Below are 23,054 nucleotides of genomic sequence, written 5' to 3' on the forward strand. Positions count from 1 at the left end.
TGTAGGTCTAGAGGGGACGTACTAAGCCAGGCAAAAATGGGGCATTATCCAGTAAATGCGTTCTGTGTAGAGTACAGGATGCGCTTATAGCAGGTTTGAATCCAGGCTATGTCATTGCCGACCGTGACCGGGAGTTCCCAGGGGGAGGCGCACAATTGGCCGAGCGCCACCCGGGTAGGGAGGGCTTAGGTCGGTAGGGCAATCCATGGTTCACCGCGCACGAGCGACCCCTGTGGCTGATAGGGGACCTGTGGGTCTGCTGTGGAGCCATTCAGATCTGTGTTGTCCTCCGGCACTATAGGTCTGATGGTTTCGCTGTGGATCTGCAGTGCGAAAAAAGATGGCTAGACAGGGACACGTTTCGGAGGATGTGTGTGTCTGCTGTCATTCCCCAAGTTGCCGGGAGGTTGCAGCAGTGAACCAGAATTAATAAAATACAATTGGCGATTCCAAGTTGGGGAGAAAACTGGGTTAAAATCACTGGCGATGACTACATTTATAAAAATTTTTAAGAAAAACAGTTATTTAAAACATAAGAAGGCAAATAAATAAATTCCATATTTAACCATATAAACAAACTTAAAAAAAAATAATAATAAACGTTTGGCTTCTAGGCAGCCTTGACATAAATCTTGGACTTTTCAGTATCCTGAATGCTTAGTAAAAATAATTTAGAACGGCAAAATAGCTGGTTCTTTAAAGATCTTAAATCATTGCTGGAGTGATGCCCAAGAATTGGTATGAAATTAAATTAAATATACCAATACAAAACACACAGTGATACACAGATGTCTGTTGAAAATGGAAGCAACATAACACAGTCTGCAGGTCCCCAGGCTCCAATGGAGCTCTGGTAACTATTTCAAAATAAAACCAGTGACAGCTAACAGACATGAACAGAGACCCTTCTGATCACTGAAACAAATAGGAGTATCACTAAAAGGGATTTACCAATACATGAAGGTAAAAAGTAAATGGTGAGTACTGGTGAATCTGTTAAGGAGATGTTACAAAGAATTATAAGTCCAGTGGTCATTTTTTTTTCTTTTACACTAGCTCTTAATTTCTTGAAACCTGGGTCAGCTCAAGTCAGATGTCTGCTGGCCTCAGGTGGACTTTAGTCCATGCCATAAAACCACCATATAACAGCGCAACTGGCAGTCTGAAGCCTGGGTCTGAATGCCAGGATGTGTTCAGGTCAGGATGGAGGTGATCAAATGACACCTACATACCTGCATTGTTCCTGACTACAGGCAATGCCATTGTCTTCTTTTCACAAGCTCAAAATTCAAGATTAACCATGTGTCACAGCAACTGAAAGTTATCTCTTTGGATTTGGAGGTTTGATCCCCAGCCAGCGTTTACTCACCCTAATCAGTGGTTTAAACTGAGTTCATGCACAGGGACAGGAAGGCTGACTGAATGTTAAAACTAAAAGAAAAGCTAGCAAGGAGATGTTAGCTGACAACAGCTCAGACGCTGCTGCCACAGCAAACTTTCTGAGAATACAAAATGACTAAGGTAGAAACTATTCAGAACTATAATTTAACTGTTCTTTTATGCTAGTTTTACTGATCCCTTTCAGCTTTGTACTTGTTCAAAATAAGACCATATATCTTCATAGAAGTCCATAACAATGACCTAAATCAAATTTCTCGGGTTTAGGAAAACAGGTGAGACCCAAGATGTCTCTTTAAAAGAAGGGATTTAACTGGTATAAAATCCTTAATAGTAAAGCTAAAGTTAACCAAATTACCCATGTAATATAAAATGTGCTAGAAATTAGGATGAAAGGGCATTAATGGAAGCAGTGTAAAAGTAACTTCAAAACAGTTGAAGTGCTAACATCTAAATTACTTAGAACAATAAAAAATATATATTCTGTCCTATTAAATTAGATACCAGGAGTGGGGACAAATGTTTTGTTAGGATGAGAGGAGCACTGATGACCTCTTATGATTCCCAAATGTTTCTTATTTTCTTTTACACACCAGGTATACTCTAGAACAGGTTTGGCGATGCAGTGCCAAAGAATTAAATTATGGATAGAAACGTGCCCTCCCTACTAAAACACAGCTAAAATTCTACCTTGTTTCTTGCCATAGCTCAAGATGCTTCAAACGTCCACAACGGAGATGTGTGGGAAGTGGGAAACACCTAATATGCATGACATGATTTCCGGGAATTCCCTTCCTAGCTTGAGCTACAGTGACGTTATTCTAACTGTTATTCCGCAAGCAATTTCCTCTTCTAAATGAGTGGGCTATACGCAACCAGTAGCCTATCCTTGATAACGTAGTATTCCCACAAGGGCTAGTGTCATTTAGAAGATGGAAAGACTACATTGTATGTTTTTTTTTCCTCAGTAAAATAACATGGTGCTTGCTTTTGTTTCCGTTAAGGTTTTAGATTTGTTACCAATTGTGCAGCTTTGCTGAGTATTAGCAACACATATGACTTATAGATATTTAACTTAAAGAGCAACTTGGTACAGGTATGAACTATCACAATTATCTTCTAGTGTATTGCTCTATACTGTATTGCTGTACAGTTTTTGTTAAACTTTTTTTTTTGGTCTCTTGCTATATCATGACCCTCAATACATAGTGGATTTGTATTGGACCCCGACACCTGTGATATATCGAGTGGGTGGTGTGTGTGTTTATATATATACTAGATTATACAATTTTTTTAGCAATCGATATAATATATGTTTAATCAGCCTTTTTCTTGAAAACAATCTTTTTGGAAAAACCTTTTATATGAAATAGGAAAAACCTTTTATAGCAAAACTTTTGCTTTTGTGGGTGAGGAAACAAAGTAATTGTTTTAGCAAAATTCCAAAAATGTTAATTAAATAGTACTCATACCCTCAGGCACCTTTAGCAATAATAACCACTTTTAAATGATTAGGATATTTTTTTTTTATCATTCTTCAACACAAAATTGTTCCAGTTCATTCAAATTCCGAGGACTCTTGTGCACAGCCATTTTCAACTCATACCAAAGATTCTCAAATTGGATTTAGATCGGGACTTTGACTAGGATATTCCAGAACCTTGATTTAATTCTTCTTTAACCATTCTGATGTAGATTTTGATGTGTTCTTTGGATCGTTGTTGTGTTGGAACATCCAGTTGCGCTTTAAACCAAGTTTTGTAGTGGGGGGTTTCAGATGTTTGGCCAGTATCTTTTGGTATGCTATGGAATCCATTTTACCATGTATTGGAACTAAATTTCCTGTGCCATCAGAGGAAAAACAGCCTCTAGGACATTACCACCTCCATGCTTGACAGTAGGTATGGTGTTCCTTTCTTTGTACGCCTCACCAGACTTTCTCCAAACATAACGACTATCGGCGTGACATGGATTTTGCCAAACGTATTTGTAATGTTGTCAGGCTCCCCCCACACTGTATGTACAGTGTACACTCTCACCTTCACACATCTGTATGTATATATTATAACATTTTTTTATAACACTGTAAGTGTTCAGTGGCTACTTCTATTCATGTTTAGTTTATTTGTTGCGGAGGTGAGCAAACAGTACCAGAGGAATTCACCAAACAATTAACTATAAACAACTTGTGTACTGGGTTGGGGAGTTCTATCGTAATTTTAAAAGCTTAATAAACATATAATGAAGTGTTACATACATGGTATACATGTATAATAACTAACAACTACAAACACCAATGGCACTTCAGATGAGAGAGCCGTCTTGCTATATGCTAATAGTTTCCATAAGAGAGAATTATGCTTCCATTAATTTTTCTTCATCTCGTTAATATGCATTTTGATTAATGAGTTCCCCTTATTTAGTCGTTGAGACAGGAAGTGATGTACATGACCTGCGACATTTAAGATTTTTAATGAAAAGTGTATTCATTAACAACGTCATCGACTCAGTTTCAAAGCATTAATGGATTGATTTAATTAACACATTTCGTTTGAAAATCACTTGCTACTAAATCTCTCGTTACTATACCGCGAGTATGATACAGCAACACTGTTTTTTGAAAATCCTGCCCAAAATATTATATTATAAAGTTATATTATGTTAGAAAGTATTCCTTTAGCAGCGTTGAGATAAACACCCACAACTACTGTACATTTTTTATATCTTTAAAACAAAAACAAGTAATGAGCCCCAGGAACAGATGATACAGCCGGAAAACTACACAGCTGGCTGGCAAGCCACATCAGTGAGAGTCTCCAATTACCACATCTGTCTTAATACCTTCACAGCCTTTCACATGACCCATTGACAACTGTTTAGCTTTTTTTCATTCCCTTTTTAATCCATACGTAACTTTGCCAGACACCCTATTTCATGTTTGAAGCTTACTGATGAACAATGACAACTATTCCTTTACAGTTAAGAGCACCCAAGGGCTGATGTGACCCACCCATGTTCTGCCCCAGTGTTTTTCTGTGTATTTATTTTTTTGTAAAGGATCCAAGACAAATTTTGACTTAGTTTCAAATGCCGTTTAAGCTGTAGTTCTATTTGTTAGATGTCTGTCATCACTGAGAAGGGTTTACTTATACTTGAAACGCGTCTCAATTTGGAGTGATTCTGAGGTTCGAAAAATGACATTTAGAATGTCAGTAGCCCTATGAAAGCTTCTGTACAGATAGCCAGGTAGGTCTTCTGTAGAATTCATGCAAATTAGTACCAACACTTTAGTATTTCTGTGTTGCTGGGGCCTTAAAATTGAAAAATTGTCCAATTGTCAAATTCCTGAGTTGATTTTTAAGTGCATGATCCTTCTAAAGTTGCAGAGATATCACTTTCAAATTATGAGGTGTGCTCATAATTGAACTGACTTTCTGTATGCAGCTCTGCTACTGTCTACCTACTTTACTGACTGATTTAATGACCCCACAAAAAGACTTCAAGATGCATCGAAAATGTCACCATCTTTGAAGGCTGAAACACCCTGTGCGACATAAGTTAATAAACTGACCTTTGGTGAACTTATATACGAGGACTTAAAGGACTTGTGGTAAAATAATTGACTTGATAATCTGTCTCCTTCACAGTGAATAAATGTACAAACATGAATAACATGCATTTATGTTGTTTTGGGTTACAGTGTACAATATTAGCAAATAGTTTGAGTTTAAACCAAGAGTAACCATAAAACGTGTATAAATAAATAAATCCATAAAACTAAAACCATAAAATGTGTATAATCTTTATATGCAAGTGGTTTCTCATAGGGCTACAGAGGTACTGTTGACCTCTTATTCCTTCTTTGTTGCCATCTTTAAAAATTGATTATTGCAAAGTCCTGAAATAAGCATTCATGGGTTACAGAGGAGCGTTTGAAGGACAATAACTGACTTGGTAATAATTGCCTGCGTATGACACAGTGTTCTTGAAATCGGACTTAAATTTATATGGGCAGTTATTCATGTTTGTACATTTATTCACTGTGAAGGAGACAGATTACCAAGTCAATTATTTTACCACAAGTCCTTCAAATCCTCATATATAAGTCCACCAAAGGTCAGTTTGTTAACTCGTGTCCCACAAGGTGTTTCAGCCCTTCAAAGATGGTGCCATTTTCGATACATCCTGAAGCCTTTTTGTGGGGTCATTAAATCAGACAGTAAAATCGGTAGACAGTAGCAGAGCTGCTTACAGAAAGTCAGTTTAATTAATAGCACACCTAAGCAATTTGAAAGTGATATCTCTTCTACTTTATAAGGAACATGCGCTTGGAAATCATTCTGGAATTTGACAACTGGACAATTTTTAAATTTTAAGGCCCCCAGTAACACAGAAATACTAAAGCGGCGGTACATCTCGTCTCACTCCAGAGGTCATTGTAGACCTAATAGCTGAACTGAGAGATGAGCTAGACCCCAGCGTCAATAGGGACTGCTATCCCTACACATGTGAAAGTGCTGTGTTCTCTGCACTCCTTAGCCTCTGGTTCCTTTCAGACCACAGTTGGAATGTCTGGAGGACTAGTCCAGTCACCTTTTCCAGAGTGCTAGGCAAAGTTTTGGATGTTATGCTGAAAAGGGCTGGCCAATAAATATAATTTCGTAAGGATACTAGCATAACTGATGTTGGCTGAGGCTTTTCCAAACAACTTTGTTTCATGCTGAGTGATCTCAGCCGTAAGGACTCTCAGCTCCTTCTCAGAAAATGTTTCTTTTCTTTTCTGTGCGCCAAGAGGACTTTGCTGCTGTTCTTCTGACATATATTTTTTTGGTTTGTATTCTCATGCTCCACAAATGTCATACAGTGCCTACTGCTCTCTGTACTTTTAACTCTGCAAGTACGGCCGCTAAATAGACCAATGCTCTCGTTGAGACCCTCATTATCATAATTGCAGATCATTATTTGTATGTGTTGAGTAATTTGCATTACTCTTAAATTTACATAGGGCACAGTGCAAAATAATTGCCTTGCCGCTATGAAATCAGAATTTTGCATTAGCGGTTATTTGCACTCCACCTGTACTTACATCCACCCCTAAGAGAACAAACAAACAGACAAAAATCCAGATATTAACATACTTAATGTTTATATAGCACCTGTTGTGGTTTAAACGTTTAAGAATGCTTTGTCATTGACATTCTGAGTTTGAGATTTACATTCTCAGTGAAATTATAACTGTAGTTGTTGCTAATAGGTTCCAATGAGAATGTGACTTACAATGCATAAACTAACCATTAATTCCAAAACTGAATGCAGTGTAAATGCAGGTCCAGTCCAGTAAAACTTCTGTTTAAGTAATGTAGGTTCATAAAACTGCGCAATCCAATGATTCCATATTTATTTCCTATTCAAACTCTCCCGTACTGTATGAATTTGCTCTCTGATCAATGGAGGCACCTTGATTCAGCCCCAGGTAAACAGCCCCAGGTAAAAAGCAATGTTACACAGCTAATGCAACTAAATATCATATGTTTTTGGCAAATATCTTTTAAGATAACCCTACTGTGTGTTTTGTTAACCCAAGAGGCCACAAACTAAACAACTTGATGTAAAAACTTAAATCTAGAGTGCTGTCTTGCAGTTTTGGATAATGACAAAGAGGCATCTTTCAGCTATAGGACAATCGCTAGTAGACACTATTTTAATCAAACCTGCAAAACAAAACAACATGATGATTGATAAGAACACTGTTCTCATCCATCACACTGGATATAGTTTCATAGCAAATGTCTTCCCCATCAGTGGCACATGATCACTAATGAGTTGAAGGAATGCAGGAAGGACAGTTTGGGGCTCTAGATACAGTATCTATTGAAGGGTCAGGTCTGGGCTTAGCTTTTGTAATTTATCATCAGTGTTACAACACATTTTCACTCGTTGTGGTAATGCAGCAAATAGGGAACTAGCATTCATCGCGGCCCATTGTAAAGTAGAAATCCAGTGGTTTTCTGGCACAAACATACTTTTCCATCACAGAATGGAGTGGGCTTTTGGGTTATTTCTCCATAGCACTTTATCAGAGTTCTGACAGCAGCAGGAAAACCATGGTTACTAGTTGTTTTGTAGCCCATTTTGGCTTTCCTTAGTATGGAATCTGTTCTAAAAGTTAAAATATTAGGAGTTTGAGTACTGCAATTTATTAAGCCTAGTGTATACCGTGTGTAAACAAATGAGCTGCCAAAACTTTACAAATCATTTCAACCAGTTGGCCCTTTATTCCAACAATGTGCCTTCAATCAAATCAAAGTGGTACATGCCCAATCACATTTCATCAGGAAGCAGCCAATCCCAACATTTAACTCTAGGAGTATAGTACTCCTTCTTCAACAGGGCTGTGCCTTCCAGGTCTTTTTAGGTTACAGTACTTTGACAGAATAACAAGGTATGACAGCATGAGATTAAGATAGTGTACAAATAATATAGGTCGAGAACACCTGTCTCTGAGCACCTTCGGTAATTGTTAGTGCAAATGATCTGGAAAAAGAAATTGCATCTTCACTTTTTTAGTTACACAAGAATTTGAAGTTAGACAGAGGAATACAAGACCAATTGTATCAATTTGGAAAATAAAATAGCAAGTGCAATGACTAGTATGATATTTTAAAGAACCATTTGTCCCCAGAAAAATAAATCCAACATAATTATACAATTGTCTATCTGTCTTTAAAAGACAAACACTAGTACCTCTAAGGGTTACAAGGCAGCAGTGTGTGCAAAGTTGCAGGACTCAGCCATCCAGCCAGCCAGCAAGATCCACAGCAAACTTTAATCAAATATGTGCCAGCAATGTACTGGCGCATAGTTAAGTCATCCTTGTCCTTTGATTTATTCTGTTATCGTGAGTTATAACAAATAAAATTCACCCTATATGTATATTCCTGTTAAAGAGTGTAATTCCATCGGAGTTCTAGTGACTCAGTAAAGCTTCACACTCTTGGTTCATCAAGTCACTAGCACCCCTTGATGGAACTGCAGCCTTATTGTCTGGTGTATATGATTGCTTTAGCTGCAATAAATACAGCGTTATATTGAAAAACTATTCCAAAACAATACTAATAACTCAATACTGTCAGTAAGTTTAGTTTCATGTCTAAATGCAAACTGTTTTAAGTCTGGCCAGGCTAAATCACCCCAGGTAACTCAAACTCCCTCTGTACCTCATAAAGCTACCTCAAACTCTTGCCAAAACGTCTAACAATGCTTTAAGGCTATTACTCATGTTACATTGCCAGTAGCAATGCTATTTAACACTTGAAGGACCAGGATTGTGTTAACACGATCATACTGAAGTGTGCTTCTAGGAACGTGATCGTGTAAACATGATAAAAAAAGCACTTTGTTTTTATGACTTACAGGGCCATCATACTTTGCAGTACAGGCTTGAAACACTTATCAATACTTATCATTTACTTGCATAAATACTACTTATTTTGCAAGCAAGATGCTCCACGAATGTGGTTGAGAGCAATATAATGTAATATAATAATATAATAATATATATTGCATATATTGCTTGCAGTGACATAAATAGCTAACAGTTAGTTGTTTTTAACAGTTTTGTCTGTATTAAAATAACTAAATACAGAGTATTTCCTTACTTGATTTAGTGGGTACAGCAGATCTTACGCTTGAGTTGTTCCAGAGCGTAGCCATGTTTAGGGGCGCGCGCAGCTGGATCTGGCTGTATAGCAAGGGAGCACTCATTGTAGGCAATGGAAAAGGTCAGTTTGCATGTAAATGTTTTATACTGTGTGAAAGGGCTTTAATTGATATTATGAATTTTAATAATGGTTAAAAGAAATGTAGATCGTACATTTGTTTCAGCACTTGGTCAACACGGGTCCTGTATAGAAATGTATGTATTTATTCAAAATAGTGAGGGGCTAGTGAGGGGAATAGGTGTGTGTGTGTGTGTGTGTGTGTGTGTGTGTGTGTGTGTGTGTGTGTGTGTGTGTGTGTGTGTGTGTGTGTGTGTATATATATATATATATATATATATATATATATATATATATATATATATATATATACATACACACACACACATAACAACAAGTAGTGGAGGAGAGCTGTATCCCATAAGAGCCATAAAAGTAGTTGGTACTTTTCATCAACTCATGAAAGAACACTCAGTTTAGTCTATCACTGGGGGTTTATATTTACCCCCCAAAAAACATGTAAAAGTTTAAACAACATGTTTTCAAAAGAAAACAAAAACAAAAACCTTTTTAATAATAATATATGTATTATATAAAATCAATAAAATCCAACAGGTACTCAATAATGACAATTAAATACTCCTTTTTGTTATTTAGCAAAAACAAAAAAATTATACGTGTACGTCTTTTTTTAAACCTGAATGACAAACACCGTAACTTGGGATGTAATTGGAGAGCTGTTCTTCTTCTTCTTCTTCTTCTTCTTCTTCTTCTTCTTCTTCTTCTTCTTCTTCTTCTTCTTCTTCTTCTTTATTATTATTATTATTATTATTATTATTATTATTATGATATTGATATTATGGTTTCACAATTGCATATTCACTTATTAGCGCTTTGCTTTGCTGGTGTATCGTAGTAAACAAACAGAAGTATTTAGATAAATTGCAGCATTTGTATTGAATAGCATCTTTTCAAATGTAATAGCAAAAAAGTCGGACCACTGCCAATATTTTGATTTTAAATGTTTTACATCTATCTAGAAATGAGTGGATATAAGCATAAACTATTTCAACAACTAAATGTATCAGGTACGTTTTTTTGTCCTTATTACTGTTAATAATGGAACGGATAACTATTTTATTTTTTAATATTTATTTTGAGAACATAAATTGATCGTAGTGTCCATTGTTGCTTATAAAGACCCTGAGAATAAATGTGTATTGTATCGTTGCAATCACTCGGGTGAAACAATATCTTGTAACTTACTCAAACATCAATATTTTTCAACAAAACTTTTAGAAAGTATTGTAAAGTTGCTTGGGTCATAGAATAACACATTTTATACAGGCATCTCTATGCAGAAAATATAATTAAAATACTTAACTTTAAAAATATATATATTGTGTTGAAAAAAAAAAGCGCAAAGTTTGTATGGTTTCTGAAGTACTTTATAATGTTCCGCAGAGTGTTTTGAAGAAAAGGACACCACTTCCAAGATGCTACTGCAAAATAGAGAATTTTTATAGGAAGAGAGTCAACTAGAGCCAAAAAACACTTGGTCCTAGGGGAGCATCTCACTGAAATGCTTGGTCCTGAAAGGGTTAAACCCCTTATTAGATTCACGCATCTCTAACCTACCTCCTTGATTGTGATCATATTGATTTTTCTTTCATCCCCTGTGCAGAAATGTGTACAAATTTTCAACCAAGACACTTAACATGTGGACACAGATTCAATTCAGCTGCTGTAACCGTCTCAAGCAAAGAGACAAGAAGAGTCGGCTTGAAAAATATGCGATTACTGCCACGAAAATACAAATTAATAATAATAATAATAATAATAATAATAATAATAATAATAATATAATAATAGATTATTATCATATTTTAAATATTTTCTTCGGTGAACATGTACTTTTTAAAGGCTTTTTAGTGCCTTAACTGCAGGTTGCAATCATCTACTCTCAATTTCCAGTCAGGTAAAATTTAATAATCACTAAGAGTGACTAATGCACTAGTTGAGGCAAATTAATAGCAAATTCTATTAATTGGGTCAAAAAGTGTTCAAGCAAGAAACTGCCTTCTTATGTGTGTATTCCTTATGTAATGGATTTGACTGGTTCACATTTGGCAAGTTTCCATCTGCCACAGGGACCATTTTGAAAACCATTTAAAATCAGCCCTGTTTGTTTCCGTCAGCAGACACAGATCAAACAATTTGATAAGGACTCAATCGCCCCATTTAGGATGATGGTGTGACAGAAATTGAAATGTAATCTAGTTCATGTAGTGTATTGCGCATTAATAAAGGATGATGCCGATACTATACAGGGTTGCAAGGCTGAGTAACCAGGACCTATGCTTGTTCAACTGCTCAATGTGTTTTCCAGCAACATGTTAACTACCGATTCCTGGCTAAATTGTCGTAATGCAGGTTTTTTTTAATGCAGATCTTTGTTTTCAATTGCTCTGTGGTTCATTATTGTGAGCAGCTCCTGATTAACCCTGTACAGTAGAAGTTACGCAGTTCACAAAGTAGTTCTTAAATAATTTGAAATAAAAAGGATTCGTAGTTGCTGAGAAGTATGTTCCACTGTACATATTTTTTAGTTTTGCCAGAATATTACACCCATTTCAGGACTACTAACTGTGAAGTGTTTGATAGCAATGATATCATTTCTAGATATGGGTTGTGTTGAGCCAGGTTCTCACAAAGGAAGATAAAGAGAGTTCTAAAGACATAACTGCAATCTGTACCTTTTAGGATCTTCAAACAACCACTAATAAGGTTGGTAGACTGCTATTCAGTTCACTCTTCAAAAAAAAAAAATGTGTGTTAGCCTGTGAGTTCAACCATTTAACAGGGGTCTATGATGGACAGAGGTGATTAATTTAATAAGTAGCCTACTGATTTTAAACAGATTGTATCATCAGCATTATTTCACAATTTCTTGTGCAGAATTATATTTTCGAGTGACATGCATTGGCAAGACTCATTCACTTAGATGGAAAGTTAATTTAAGCATTGATATCACCGTGTAACAAATATATATATATTTTTTTTTGGTTCCTGGGTAGTAAGTGTTATTTCCTAATTGCTTATGCCTCAAAAGTATAGAAAATGGCTATTACTCCCCACAAACTTTGCTTTTGTGACCAGGACAGTGATATTTTGAAATTTACCTATTTTCCAGAACATTCCAGATAGATTCAGTGCTGAGTAAACTTGGAGTAACTTCTAGAACTTTCTAGAACTTTCCAGTAATATAAATAGTAGTATAAATACAGGGGCCTTAAGCCCACCAGTTCAGATTTAATTCCAGCTGCCTAAGTGGATACATATCTGCATTTTTCTGAGATGGCATCAAGAGGCTACAATGGTGGTATTCCTGATGGGTCTCCAAGGCAGTTTTACCAAGTTTCCCTGCTATCTTTGCCTTTGGGACAGCAGGGACACCAAGGCACATTACCACAGGCGGGACTGACCACAGCGGACCGAGTTCTCTGTGGGGAGGAACAACATCAAGTGGGAGCCACTGGTGGATCCCCGGAAGGTGCTGATGCCAGCACTGCACATCAAATTGGGCCTTATAAAACAATTTGTCAGAGCTCTAGATAAGGAGTCAGCAGCCTTCAAGTACCTTCAAGACTTCTTCCCTAAGCTGTCTGAGGCAAAGGTCAAAGCCGGTGTCTTCGTCGGACCACAGATAAAGAAGATCCTGGAGTGCAATGAATTCCCCAAGAAGCTCACTAGTAAGGAGAAAGCGGCTTGGAACAGCTTTGTCGCAGTGGTTTGGGGCTTCCTGGGCAATCACAAGGCTGAAAACTATGTGGAGCTGGTTGAGACTCTGGTGAAGAACTACGGCACAATGGGCTGTAGGATGTCCTTCAAAGTCCATATCCTTGATGCTCATCTTGATAAATTCAAGGAGAACATGGGAGCGTACTCGGAGGAGCAAGGCGAGCGCTTCCACCAGGATATACTGGACTTTGAACGCTGCTACCAAGGACAGCATAACGAGAACATGATGGGAGACTACATTTGGGGGCTGATTCGTGAAAGTGATTTACAGTATAATCGTAAATCTCGAAAAACTACTAATTTCTAAATCTTTTGTAGTCATTTTTGTTTTACTTTAGTATAAATACATGTTAATTTGGATTCATATGTTGTTTTTTTCTGACTTTATGTGAACAAAAAGACACAAATTCGCCCGTTTTCTCACTGGAAATAGGTCAATTTCAAAATATCACTGTCCTGGTCACAAAAGCAAAGTTTGTGGGGAATAATAGCCATTTTCTGTATTTTTGAGGCATAAGCAATTAGGAAATAACACTTACTACCCAGGAACAAAAATTGTGTTACATAGTGTCTTCAACAGTCCACTCAAGTGTATTTTAACAGCCATTTGAAGAGCTACAAGCTCACATAAATAACATTTCCTCATCAAAAACCTGTCAGAATATATGGGGTATAATTGTGGTAAATTGCTCTACCTTGGATGCATTGCAAGGATCCATCTTCCGCCCTTATTGTGAAGGTTTCTCCTGGGTTGACTTGTACAAAAATGACCTGCCAAGAGAAAAGAAAACTTAAAAATATATATTTCAAACCGACTCTTCAAAATGTCTTAAATACCTTGCAAGTCTCACGTAACAACACAGGACTCTGGACAGTAAAGATCAACTGTACTACAAACACTTAACTGTAAGACTTTAGCCTATACAACTGCGCATTGGAACCACACACATTCTGAAATGTTTCCATTGCCAATATAGCAGAAGGACTTATAACATGACAAAGGCCAATTCTACCACTTGAGTGAATGGCTAATGGATGTAGTTTTCCACCCATGGTAGATAATCGGGTCTTAAATCAGCATTTTGAAGTCTCATTTTAAACCCTGTGATTAAGCGTTCTAATGTATACACTAGAGTGTTTCTGAAGTGTCTGCTTAGGGGAGTGACTGGTGCACAGTGTAATACCTCTGACTGGTTCACTCAGTCAGTGCCATATTAGTGAAAATCTTGAATTGAGTTAAGCTTTGCTTATTGATACAAGTATTTCAGGATAAGGTGGTGGCTTGCAGTAAACTGACTTGTGTTGGTAGGTAATATTGGTCTATTGGATTTTGTAATGCTTATCTTTAATGAATATGTGGTAAAATTTCAATATGCAGAGAAATTTCAATATGCAAAGAGTCAAAACCCACAAATGGCCTGACCACAAGCCCCAGCCCAAGACAGGGACAATATTATTATATGACAACTTATAGATAAAGTAAGAAGTATTTATTTATTTAATTTTTTCAGTAAACAAGCCTTTAATGGTTTTCAATCCTGTTTCTCTCCCACTGGTACAGGTTATGTTTCAACTAAATATCAGATTTTAAATGCATTTTCATTCCCAACATACAATAAAACAGCACTTGCAGACACCATCTGAGACTTTAAAATGTGTGGAAACAGTGATTTATCCAGACTGAGACTATGTCCATCTGCAGACTGCAATACAACTGGTTGAAACAAAAAACCTGGTCCGTACTTCATGGCGCAGGTTTTGAGCAAGTCATTCATTCGTAATCTATAATGCGTTCAATTGAGCACATTATTGATTTACATGTAGCCCTGCAGTTCATTCATACACACATGATCGTTTCATAACTGGCTTTGTGCATTACCTGTACAGTAACTTAATACATGATAGTAATCGCAGCTGATTACAATAAAGTTGATTACACTGCACTTGTACATACACTTCAACAAAAACATTACAAGTAAAAAATCATATCATTCAATAACAGTAAATACTTTTTTATGTGGCTTGCAAAACATCTGCTTTACCCTCAAGTGTATCAAGTTACAGAACAGATTCTTACCATCATATTGTCAGAATATGTGTTCCAAACAGTACATTTCTGGTCGTGCATCCTGAAAAAGTTGTGTTTGTGGCCTTCCCAGACTCTACAGGTATAAAACAGCTTTTTACCATTGTTCTCCAGCATGCAGTATCATTGGCAGTTCTTCATGCTTAATCATGTGCTCCCATTTCCTGCAAAATAATCTGCTGCTCTGGTTGCTGTGGTAACCAGAATGTAATCTACAAAGTCAGCTCAGGTTTGAAAAAAAGGAGAGAACGAAAAACTCATGTTTCTACAGCAGCAGCATCAACATAACCCCAAAGGAAACACAGGGGACTAGAAAAGAGCAATAGACACAGTCCATATACACAAATAAAACCTGTTGCCCAGGTATAATCTGATAGCTAATCTCAGTATTGAAAACAAATGGTGGTACGAATTCAAATAATAACAAATATACAACTGTTGAGTATAGATGGCCAAGGCAGTACCTACACATCAGTGCTTGATTTTTAATTCAAACAGGATGCCTCTTCCTTGACAACCGACACACAGCAGACGGCAACAGGCCTTGCATCATGCACACTGGTAGGAGGGTGAGTCAGACATTGGCATCTTTCGGATCTAGTGAAGTCTTTTATTTTTCCCTTTCCCAAAGCAATTTGTGAACGCTACAAGTCTCCTCAGATGAAATACAGGATTGTTTAGCCTGGCCGAATGCAAACAGCAGATCCATCTCTCGTTTAGCTCCCCATGGAAAGACTTGCCTAATTAGAGTGGAATTGATGGACCTGCAGATTTATTTGCTTTGACAGAAAAGGGAAACAGAGACACCAGGCTCTCTTCCTGGTACAGTTTATACACAACAATGACAAATCAGAGTCCAATTCAAACAATTATGTTGTATATGTGTGTGGTTTTGCTTAATTTTTACATATTTCAAATTGAATTCACTATAACTGCATATGAATTCTAATAATTGAGCACTATGACTATTACTATTCACCCCAGTGCCCTATCTGGAGACTCACATATTTATATTACTAGCATGTTTTCAGTTGTACTTGGCGGCTTTCCGGAACAGTCTACTTTTTTTTTATTGATTTAAATTAATAATTCATAATAATTTATTAATTTAAATTAATTAAATTAATAAGATTTGATTTTATAATAGTGTTGAGCACCGGTGTCCTGAATACAGTGCTGCAGATTACAGAAAGGTCTCACAGACAACATCTTAGTCATACATAATGACATCAGCTTGGTACTAAAGCCAACCAAGGAAAGGAAGTGTGGCGCACACAACCTCAGTCTCAGTGCTTTCTTTTGTATTTATTTATTTTTTTAATCTGTTTAAACTTCAACGCCTTCTGATGTGTCACTCACAATGTATAATTACAGTTACAGGATAAAACACAACCCTATAAACAAAGCCTCCATTTATGTGTGCAGCCTTACAAAACACTTTTTAAAGTTATGTCTACTGAGGAATATTATTGTCACCGCTCTTAATTGTTTGTTATTTTTTGTTTTGTGTGTTACTTTCTTTCTTTATTTTAATTGTGATGTCATGGTTAGTATTGATATTAGCATTAGTATTATATACACAGACCACTGATTCCTTATTAACTTCCTTATTATATATGGATAGTTGTAATCTCCCATATAGCTTGGTGAAGTCTACATTCTTATTACTACCATGGAAATGTGTGTAATAAGAATGTGACACCACTGCTGTGGCCTGTAATCATCAATCATGCATCGTCCTAAAAACAAACTGAGAAAAAATGGCAGACTCTTGGTAAAACAACGGTTTCTTAAAATAGGGGAAAGGAAAACGCACCTCACCGAGCTGACTCTCTCACAGAAGACCCAGCAGAGCTCCTAAACATGGTATATTTTTTCTGAACCAGTCACCATTTTGGGCTCCAGACCAAGGAGCAGCACAACCTCCTGTGGGGAGACATCTCTCCGAATACCGACTCGCTTGGAAACGAGTTTGTACAATATTCAGAGAGACAAACCAAGACGTGGTCTGGGGACTACATGTGGTCACTGAAACTATGATAGCAACACCACAAATGCTGCAGCTTTATAATGAATATTTGGTAAAAAAAAAAAAATATATATATATATATATATATATATAATTATATATATATATATATATATATATTATATATATAATATATATATGGTACAATATCGGTCAATTACAATATATATATATAATATAAGTATAGTGAGTGTGTGTAATCAATTACAACTATATATATATAATAAAAACTAAGTATGTGAAACTATAATGACCTATATGGTAACTTATGGAAGCTATAATAAGATCTATTAAAATTACCTATATAGGGTACTGGGAGACAGTCAACATGGTTTTAGGAAAGGGAGATCGTGCCTAACTAACTTGCTTGATTTTTTTGAGGATACATCGATAATGGATAATTGCAAAGCATATGACATGGTTTATTTAGATTTCCAGAAAGCTTTTGACAAAGTCCCGCACAAAAGATTAATTCTCAAACTGAACGCAGTTGGGATTCAAGGAAACACATGTACATGGATTAGGGAGTGGCTAACATGTAGAAAACAGAAAGTACTGATTAGAGGAAAAACCTCAGAATGGAGTGTGGTAACCAGCGGTGTACCACAGGGATCAGTATTAGGTCCTCTGCTATTCCTAATCTACATTAATGATTTAGATTCTGGTATAGTAAGCAAACTTGTTAAATTTGCAGACGACACAAAAGTAGGAGGAGTGGCAAACACTGTTGCAGCAGCAAAGGTCATTCAAAATGATCTAGACAAGATTCCACATGGCAAATGACATTTAATAGAGAAAAGTGTAAGGTACTGCAAATAAATTATAAATATCATATGGGAGATATTAAAGGAATCTATGAAAAAGACCTAGGTGAGTGTGTGTAATCAAGCCAGTAAAAAAGGGCTTCTCTGTGGTCCTGGGACATCAGCGGCCACTTGACCTACAGTCTCATGGTCTATGATGTCCCATTGCCCCTCAATGCCCTTAACAGGCTTAAAAGGCATTATGCAGACAGGCTAAAAGAATTGAATCTGTTCAGTCTTGAACAAACTGGCGACCTAATTCAAGCATTCAAAATCTAAAAGTATTGACAGTGTCGACCCAAGGGACTTTTTCAGCCTGAAAAAAGAAACAAGGACCAGGGGTCACAAATGGAGTTTAGAAAAAGGGGCATTCAGAAAGCACTTTTTTACACAGAGAATTGTGAAGGGTATGGAATCAACTCCCCAGTAATGTTGTTGAGCTGACACCCTGGGATCCTTCAAGAAGCTGCTTGATGAGATTTTGGGATCAATAATCGCTACTAACAAACAAAGAGCAAGATGGGCCGAGGTCCTCCTCTCGTTTGTAGCTGCAAAGAAGAGCGACCAGTACTGTTCAGTCTTAATGTTCTTCAACCTGAAAAAAGAAACAAGGACCAGGGGTCACAAATGGAGTTTAGAAAAAGGGGCATTCTGGGTCCTGGGATCAACTCCCCAGTAAGTTGAAGCTGACACTTGACCTTTTTTTTCAATGGCCTCCTCTCGTTTTAAACTTTCTTATGTACTTACACACTTGCCTATAGTTAAGTTTTTTTTTTTTTTTTTTTTCAAAATCGATGATTAATATCAGCGTTTATGTTAGGAAGAATTTACCAGGTTTTTTTGTTGGATCTTTATTTTTCAATTGAAGCAGAGAATGGCCGAAATTGTTTGTGCTTTAAAAATCACCATACTTTTTACGCCATTGAGAAACGTCTCATTTAGCAAAACCCCTTTATCATATTCAACATGCAACAAAGCCATGATTACCAACATTGTTGTTGAAATAACGTTTGGTAACAGCAGAGCTACCTTGTATAAATGAAGATCCTACACAAATTAAAAAATGGTCTCAAATAAAATATTGAAAACGCAATATAAAAGTGTATTACACAGACTTTTATAGCATAGATTTACAAGTAAAAATAAGATGAACAGAACAAAACATTAGATAGCTGAACAGAACTATCTTGCCCTTATTATCCAGAGTCTGCGCTCCACCTCACTCCTGCTTTAGCACAGTTGGAGTCACTGAAGGCAAGGCATACGGGTCCGCTTCGTCTTCACGCGGAAACTTCAGCCATCGTTCAGGGTATTGTGCATAATATTCATTAAGTGTTCTCTTGTGCCCCATTTTCAACTCAAACTAGGAACAGTCATTCTATATACCTATAGAAAAAGACTACTTAAACCTTAACCTATTAATTTCAAAGTAGGCGCTTTGAATGACAGGCACTGTTGCTGGCAAATGAAAGTGCATAGTCTGTGAAGGTTTGATGATTGACAGTCATTTAAACGAATGAGAGCATTCTAGCGCTGCTTCAGTTAATGAATGGATAAAAAGACTGACGGTGAAACTACAGTAGTCACTGAGTTGACTGGCAGTGACCCCTAGCCATTCAGAGCGGAACGGAGACAGCAAGTATAAAAACTAATCAAACTAGAGAGGATTTCTAAATTATTATTTGGTAAGAAAAAAATAGCGAGTGGTTTACTAAGGTTTATCGTATATAAATGTATTTGGAAGCTGTAAAACTGCCTGGCAGTTCTAGTTATTATTGATGCTATTATTAACAGTAGTTGTATTCTTATTAGTATCAGTTAATGAACATACACATTGTCTTAGAACTATCTATAGGAACAATAATGGGGAATGACAGACAAGGAAACTATGTGAGTTTTACCTTCAGAAGCCAAAACTGCTAGACTGCAATACATGATTTAATTAAGGGAATGTTAAACAATTCTTGAAGCAAACTAATGTCTTTAATTTGGTTTCAATTCACTGGCACGCTTCAGGGGGCTATGCGGTCTACCCAGCCAACATTATTAATGTTTTGTCTGCTTTCCATCAACCTACTCTTCAGATGGAATTTGCATACTGCTTCAGACAGTCTTTCTGGCACATGGAAAATAACAGACAATAAGCTGTCTTTATTCAGTTTTAGAGTCTATATACAGAATGGTCAGGCATACAAGGTACGGGATAAGGCCAGTCTGCCAGTAAAGCAGAAAGTCAAAAGTGTCTCTGGCAAACTTGAGACTTATCAGTCAAAGTCCCTGACTATTAGACAGTCATTTTTTGATAATAACAATATATAAGAATGCATAAGTAAGGTATTTATAATAAACCGTATAATTTCTTGATAAGACAAATGTATTCACGCTGTATAAACAATAATATAGGAGACATTCATTGACAGCAAAGTTCAGGGTGCCAAACCATTTTATTGCAACAGACTACAGAACAAACTACATGCAGAACAAATTATTCCCAATAACTAACACCTTCATAACATTCTTGTATTTACTACATCTTGTAAAGCACTTTGTGATGGTATTCCACTATGAAAGGCGCTTTATAAAATAAAGATTGATTGAGTGATTGATTCATCAAAAAATGTCAAAATGACTACAGGGGTTTTTACCAGGGCTTCCTGGTGTAACAGAAAAAGCACAACAAAATAGTCATGGCTGAATCAAAACTTAACCTGTTATTTTCTGCAAAGACCACATGTGTTTCAAAGTGCCTCTAAAAAAAACTTTGTGAAATTAATTGCCAGCCTCTTCAAAATATAAAGGCCGAAAGATGAACATAACAACATGGTGACTCACCTGTTGAGATCCATCCCCATTAACCATGTGAGGCATCATGGGTAATTCGCCGTTGAGTAAGGCAGGCAGGTCCAGCGGGATCTGGTCTGTCATCATCATTGTGACGTACATTCATGGAGAACTTTCCTCTACAGACTTTCTGCAAGAGAAGAGCCAGACCACACAGTTATACTTATATATCAGGACAAAGCAGGGACCCACTTATTAGGTCAAACTAGAATACAGTAGATGGTTTGGTTAATTCTCTTTGTACAGTAACACTGACAAATGTATAAGCTGGAATGTTTTTTTCTAATTGACTTGGTTGATCTCATTAACCTATCCACTGCCAGGATAAGCCAGTGATGCACAGAGCTTTTTACAGCACTGGGGAATCCCCAGTAGTGCTGTAAAATGCCCTGATAAAATCCATATGTGCCTGAAATTATGGATAATATTAATTAAATGGTGGTAATTTAATGGATTTTTGGTCTTGGAAATCCCTTTCATATATTATTCTCTCAGCAAATCAGGTTCTGAGTAGACTGTTATCCAACAGGATAAAGGTTTTTTTGTTTGTTTGTTTGTTTTTTTTTTTTAAATTGGCGGCAAACATTTCAAGTAACCTAAGCAAAACGGTCTAAAATATAACCTAAAAACATTAAAGTAATGTTTTCATACACATAAACATTTGTTTGGTTTAGAACAGCATATGTATCCTCCACAGCTGTCGTTACGTGGAAGTAATTGACTTTGACTTTCTCTACTGCCGCAGGCAATCGCCTCGGGAAGCTTTGCTTAATTGGATCACAGATCAGTAAACATTTTAATTCCAGAAAAGGAAATCTCCAACACAAAAAGTTTGACAGGTCACATTGTAATGCTAACCATAATCCACAAATCTTAACCCAAACTTCCTTTGTATCTTCAGTAAGAAGTGTGTGGCCTGAACCTTAGTGTTAGGGCTTGTAGACCGCCCAGGAGTGCATACAGTCATTTCAAACCCCACTGTAAACAAGTATCTCCACTGCAAATGGTATCTTCACTGGGCTACCTAAAGGTTACTTTACGCCTTAGTGAATGTGTGGACTGTGCAGTATGTGCACCTGACTTTCTAAACAAAAAACACAACTGTCACTTAAAATGCAGCTCCCTTAATAATTCCATCATGGTCACCAATTGTACAGTGAATACCTCATTTCTGCAGCCTGCATGTAACATTACAGCTAGGGCTGGGCATCAGCAGTGTCTTCATGATACGATATGCATCGCAATACGAGGGTCAAGACACTATACAGTAAATTAAGCATAAAACATTTTAAAAAATCACACAATTGCCTCAGCAGAAAAGCAGCCAAGTTTACAATTTTGGTCAAATAAGCTTCACTGCCTGTTATGTGTTTGTTTCCTGTTTATTCTTTAAAATAAATGTATATAAAACAAAATTACAAATCAGAGCTCCAGACAAAGTTTTTGTCTAGGAGCCAATGACTCCTAGGCCAAAAAAAAATTGGTTGTCCAATTCAACTGCTGGGTGCCACTTCAGGAGCAAGTTGGTTGCTAACATATTCAACTGCTTAAAATACAACAACTTGTTAAGACACTAAAGTGATACTAAAACAGTAACTTAATGTCTGTTGCCACATTTTGCTGAGTGGTTAATCTATGCAGCATGTTTATATTTTTTATATTTTGCAAGTCTTGTGTCCGGAATTGGTGACGGCACCTCTAATTGTGTACAGTGTAACATGGGAAAAAGGTTGCTGCAGCTTCAATGTTCAGTGTCAGAGAAGTCTTGATCTGACACTGATGAGATTATCAACATTCATAATCCTCCTCCGCTCAGCTTCAGTTTCGCTCAGCTGCCGGCGGACTTGACAACAACACCCTGAACACAGTGAATGGTAGGTGAGGCTGCTAGAGTACATGATAAATACTATTCTGTAATTATCAGTGTAGGGACAAATGACTGATTGCTTATGTTTATGTTATGTTAAGAGACAACATTTTACTTTAAAAATTCAATACAATTTTTTTTAAAAACTGTATTAATACAGGGGTCACTGTATTGACAATCCCATTGTCAAGAAAAATATCACACGTCACTGTGTGAATCAATGAATCAGCACAACCCTAATTACAGCACGCTACTTTCTAAATGAAAGTCCCTCTCAGACACCTTGCTGTGTTCTCTGTACCAAAATGAAACCCTGCAAAGTAAAAATTACTTGAAAGCAATCCCCTTTTTGACCTATTCAGACAACCATACTACAACTTGGTTAAATAAGAAATTTGCGTCAAGTAAATATTTAACTTTCCCTTGCGTTTTAAGGACGCTAATTGCTGGCCAGTGCTGGAGTTAGTTTGCTGTATATGAAACAAGCTATGTGATTCATTTAGTCTCCATT

General features: G+C 36.8%; 1 protein-coding gene across 2 annotated transcripts in view; it reads right to left on the minus strand.

Moving 5' to 3' along the window:
- Window positions 1-23,054, minus strand: part of LOC121326989 (fibronectin type III domain-containing protein 3B-like) — a 247,757-nt gene that overhangs the window by 155,044 nt on the left and 69,659 nt on the right. For both annotated transcript variants that reach the window (XM_041270704.1, XM_041270703.1), the window contains 2 exons: window positions 20,668-20,806; window positions 13,613-13,688 (listed from right to left, as the gene is read on the minus strand). In XM_041270704.1, the coding sequence (XP_041126638.1) occupies window positions 13,613-13,688; window positions 20,668-20,778 (187 nt within the window). In that variant the 5' untranslated portion in view covers window positions 20,779-20,806. The remainder of the gene's footprint in view (window positions 1-13,612; window positions 13,689-20,667; window positions 20,807-23,054) is intronic.

Source organism: Polyodon spathula, chromosome 14 (assembly GCF_017654505.1).
Source record: "Polyodon spathula isolate WHYD16114869_AA chromosome 14, ASM1765450v1, whole genome shotgun sequence".
NCBI lineage: Eukaryota > Metazoa > Chordata > Actinopteri > Acipenseriformes > Polyodontidae > Polyodon > Polyodon spathula.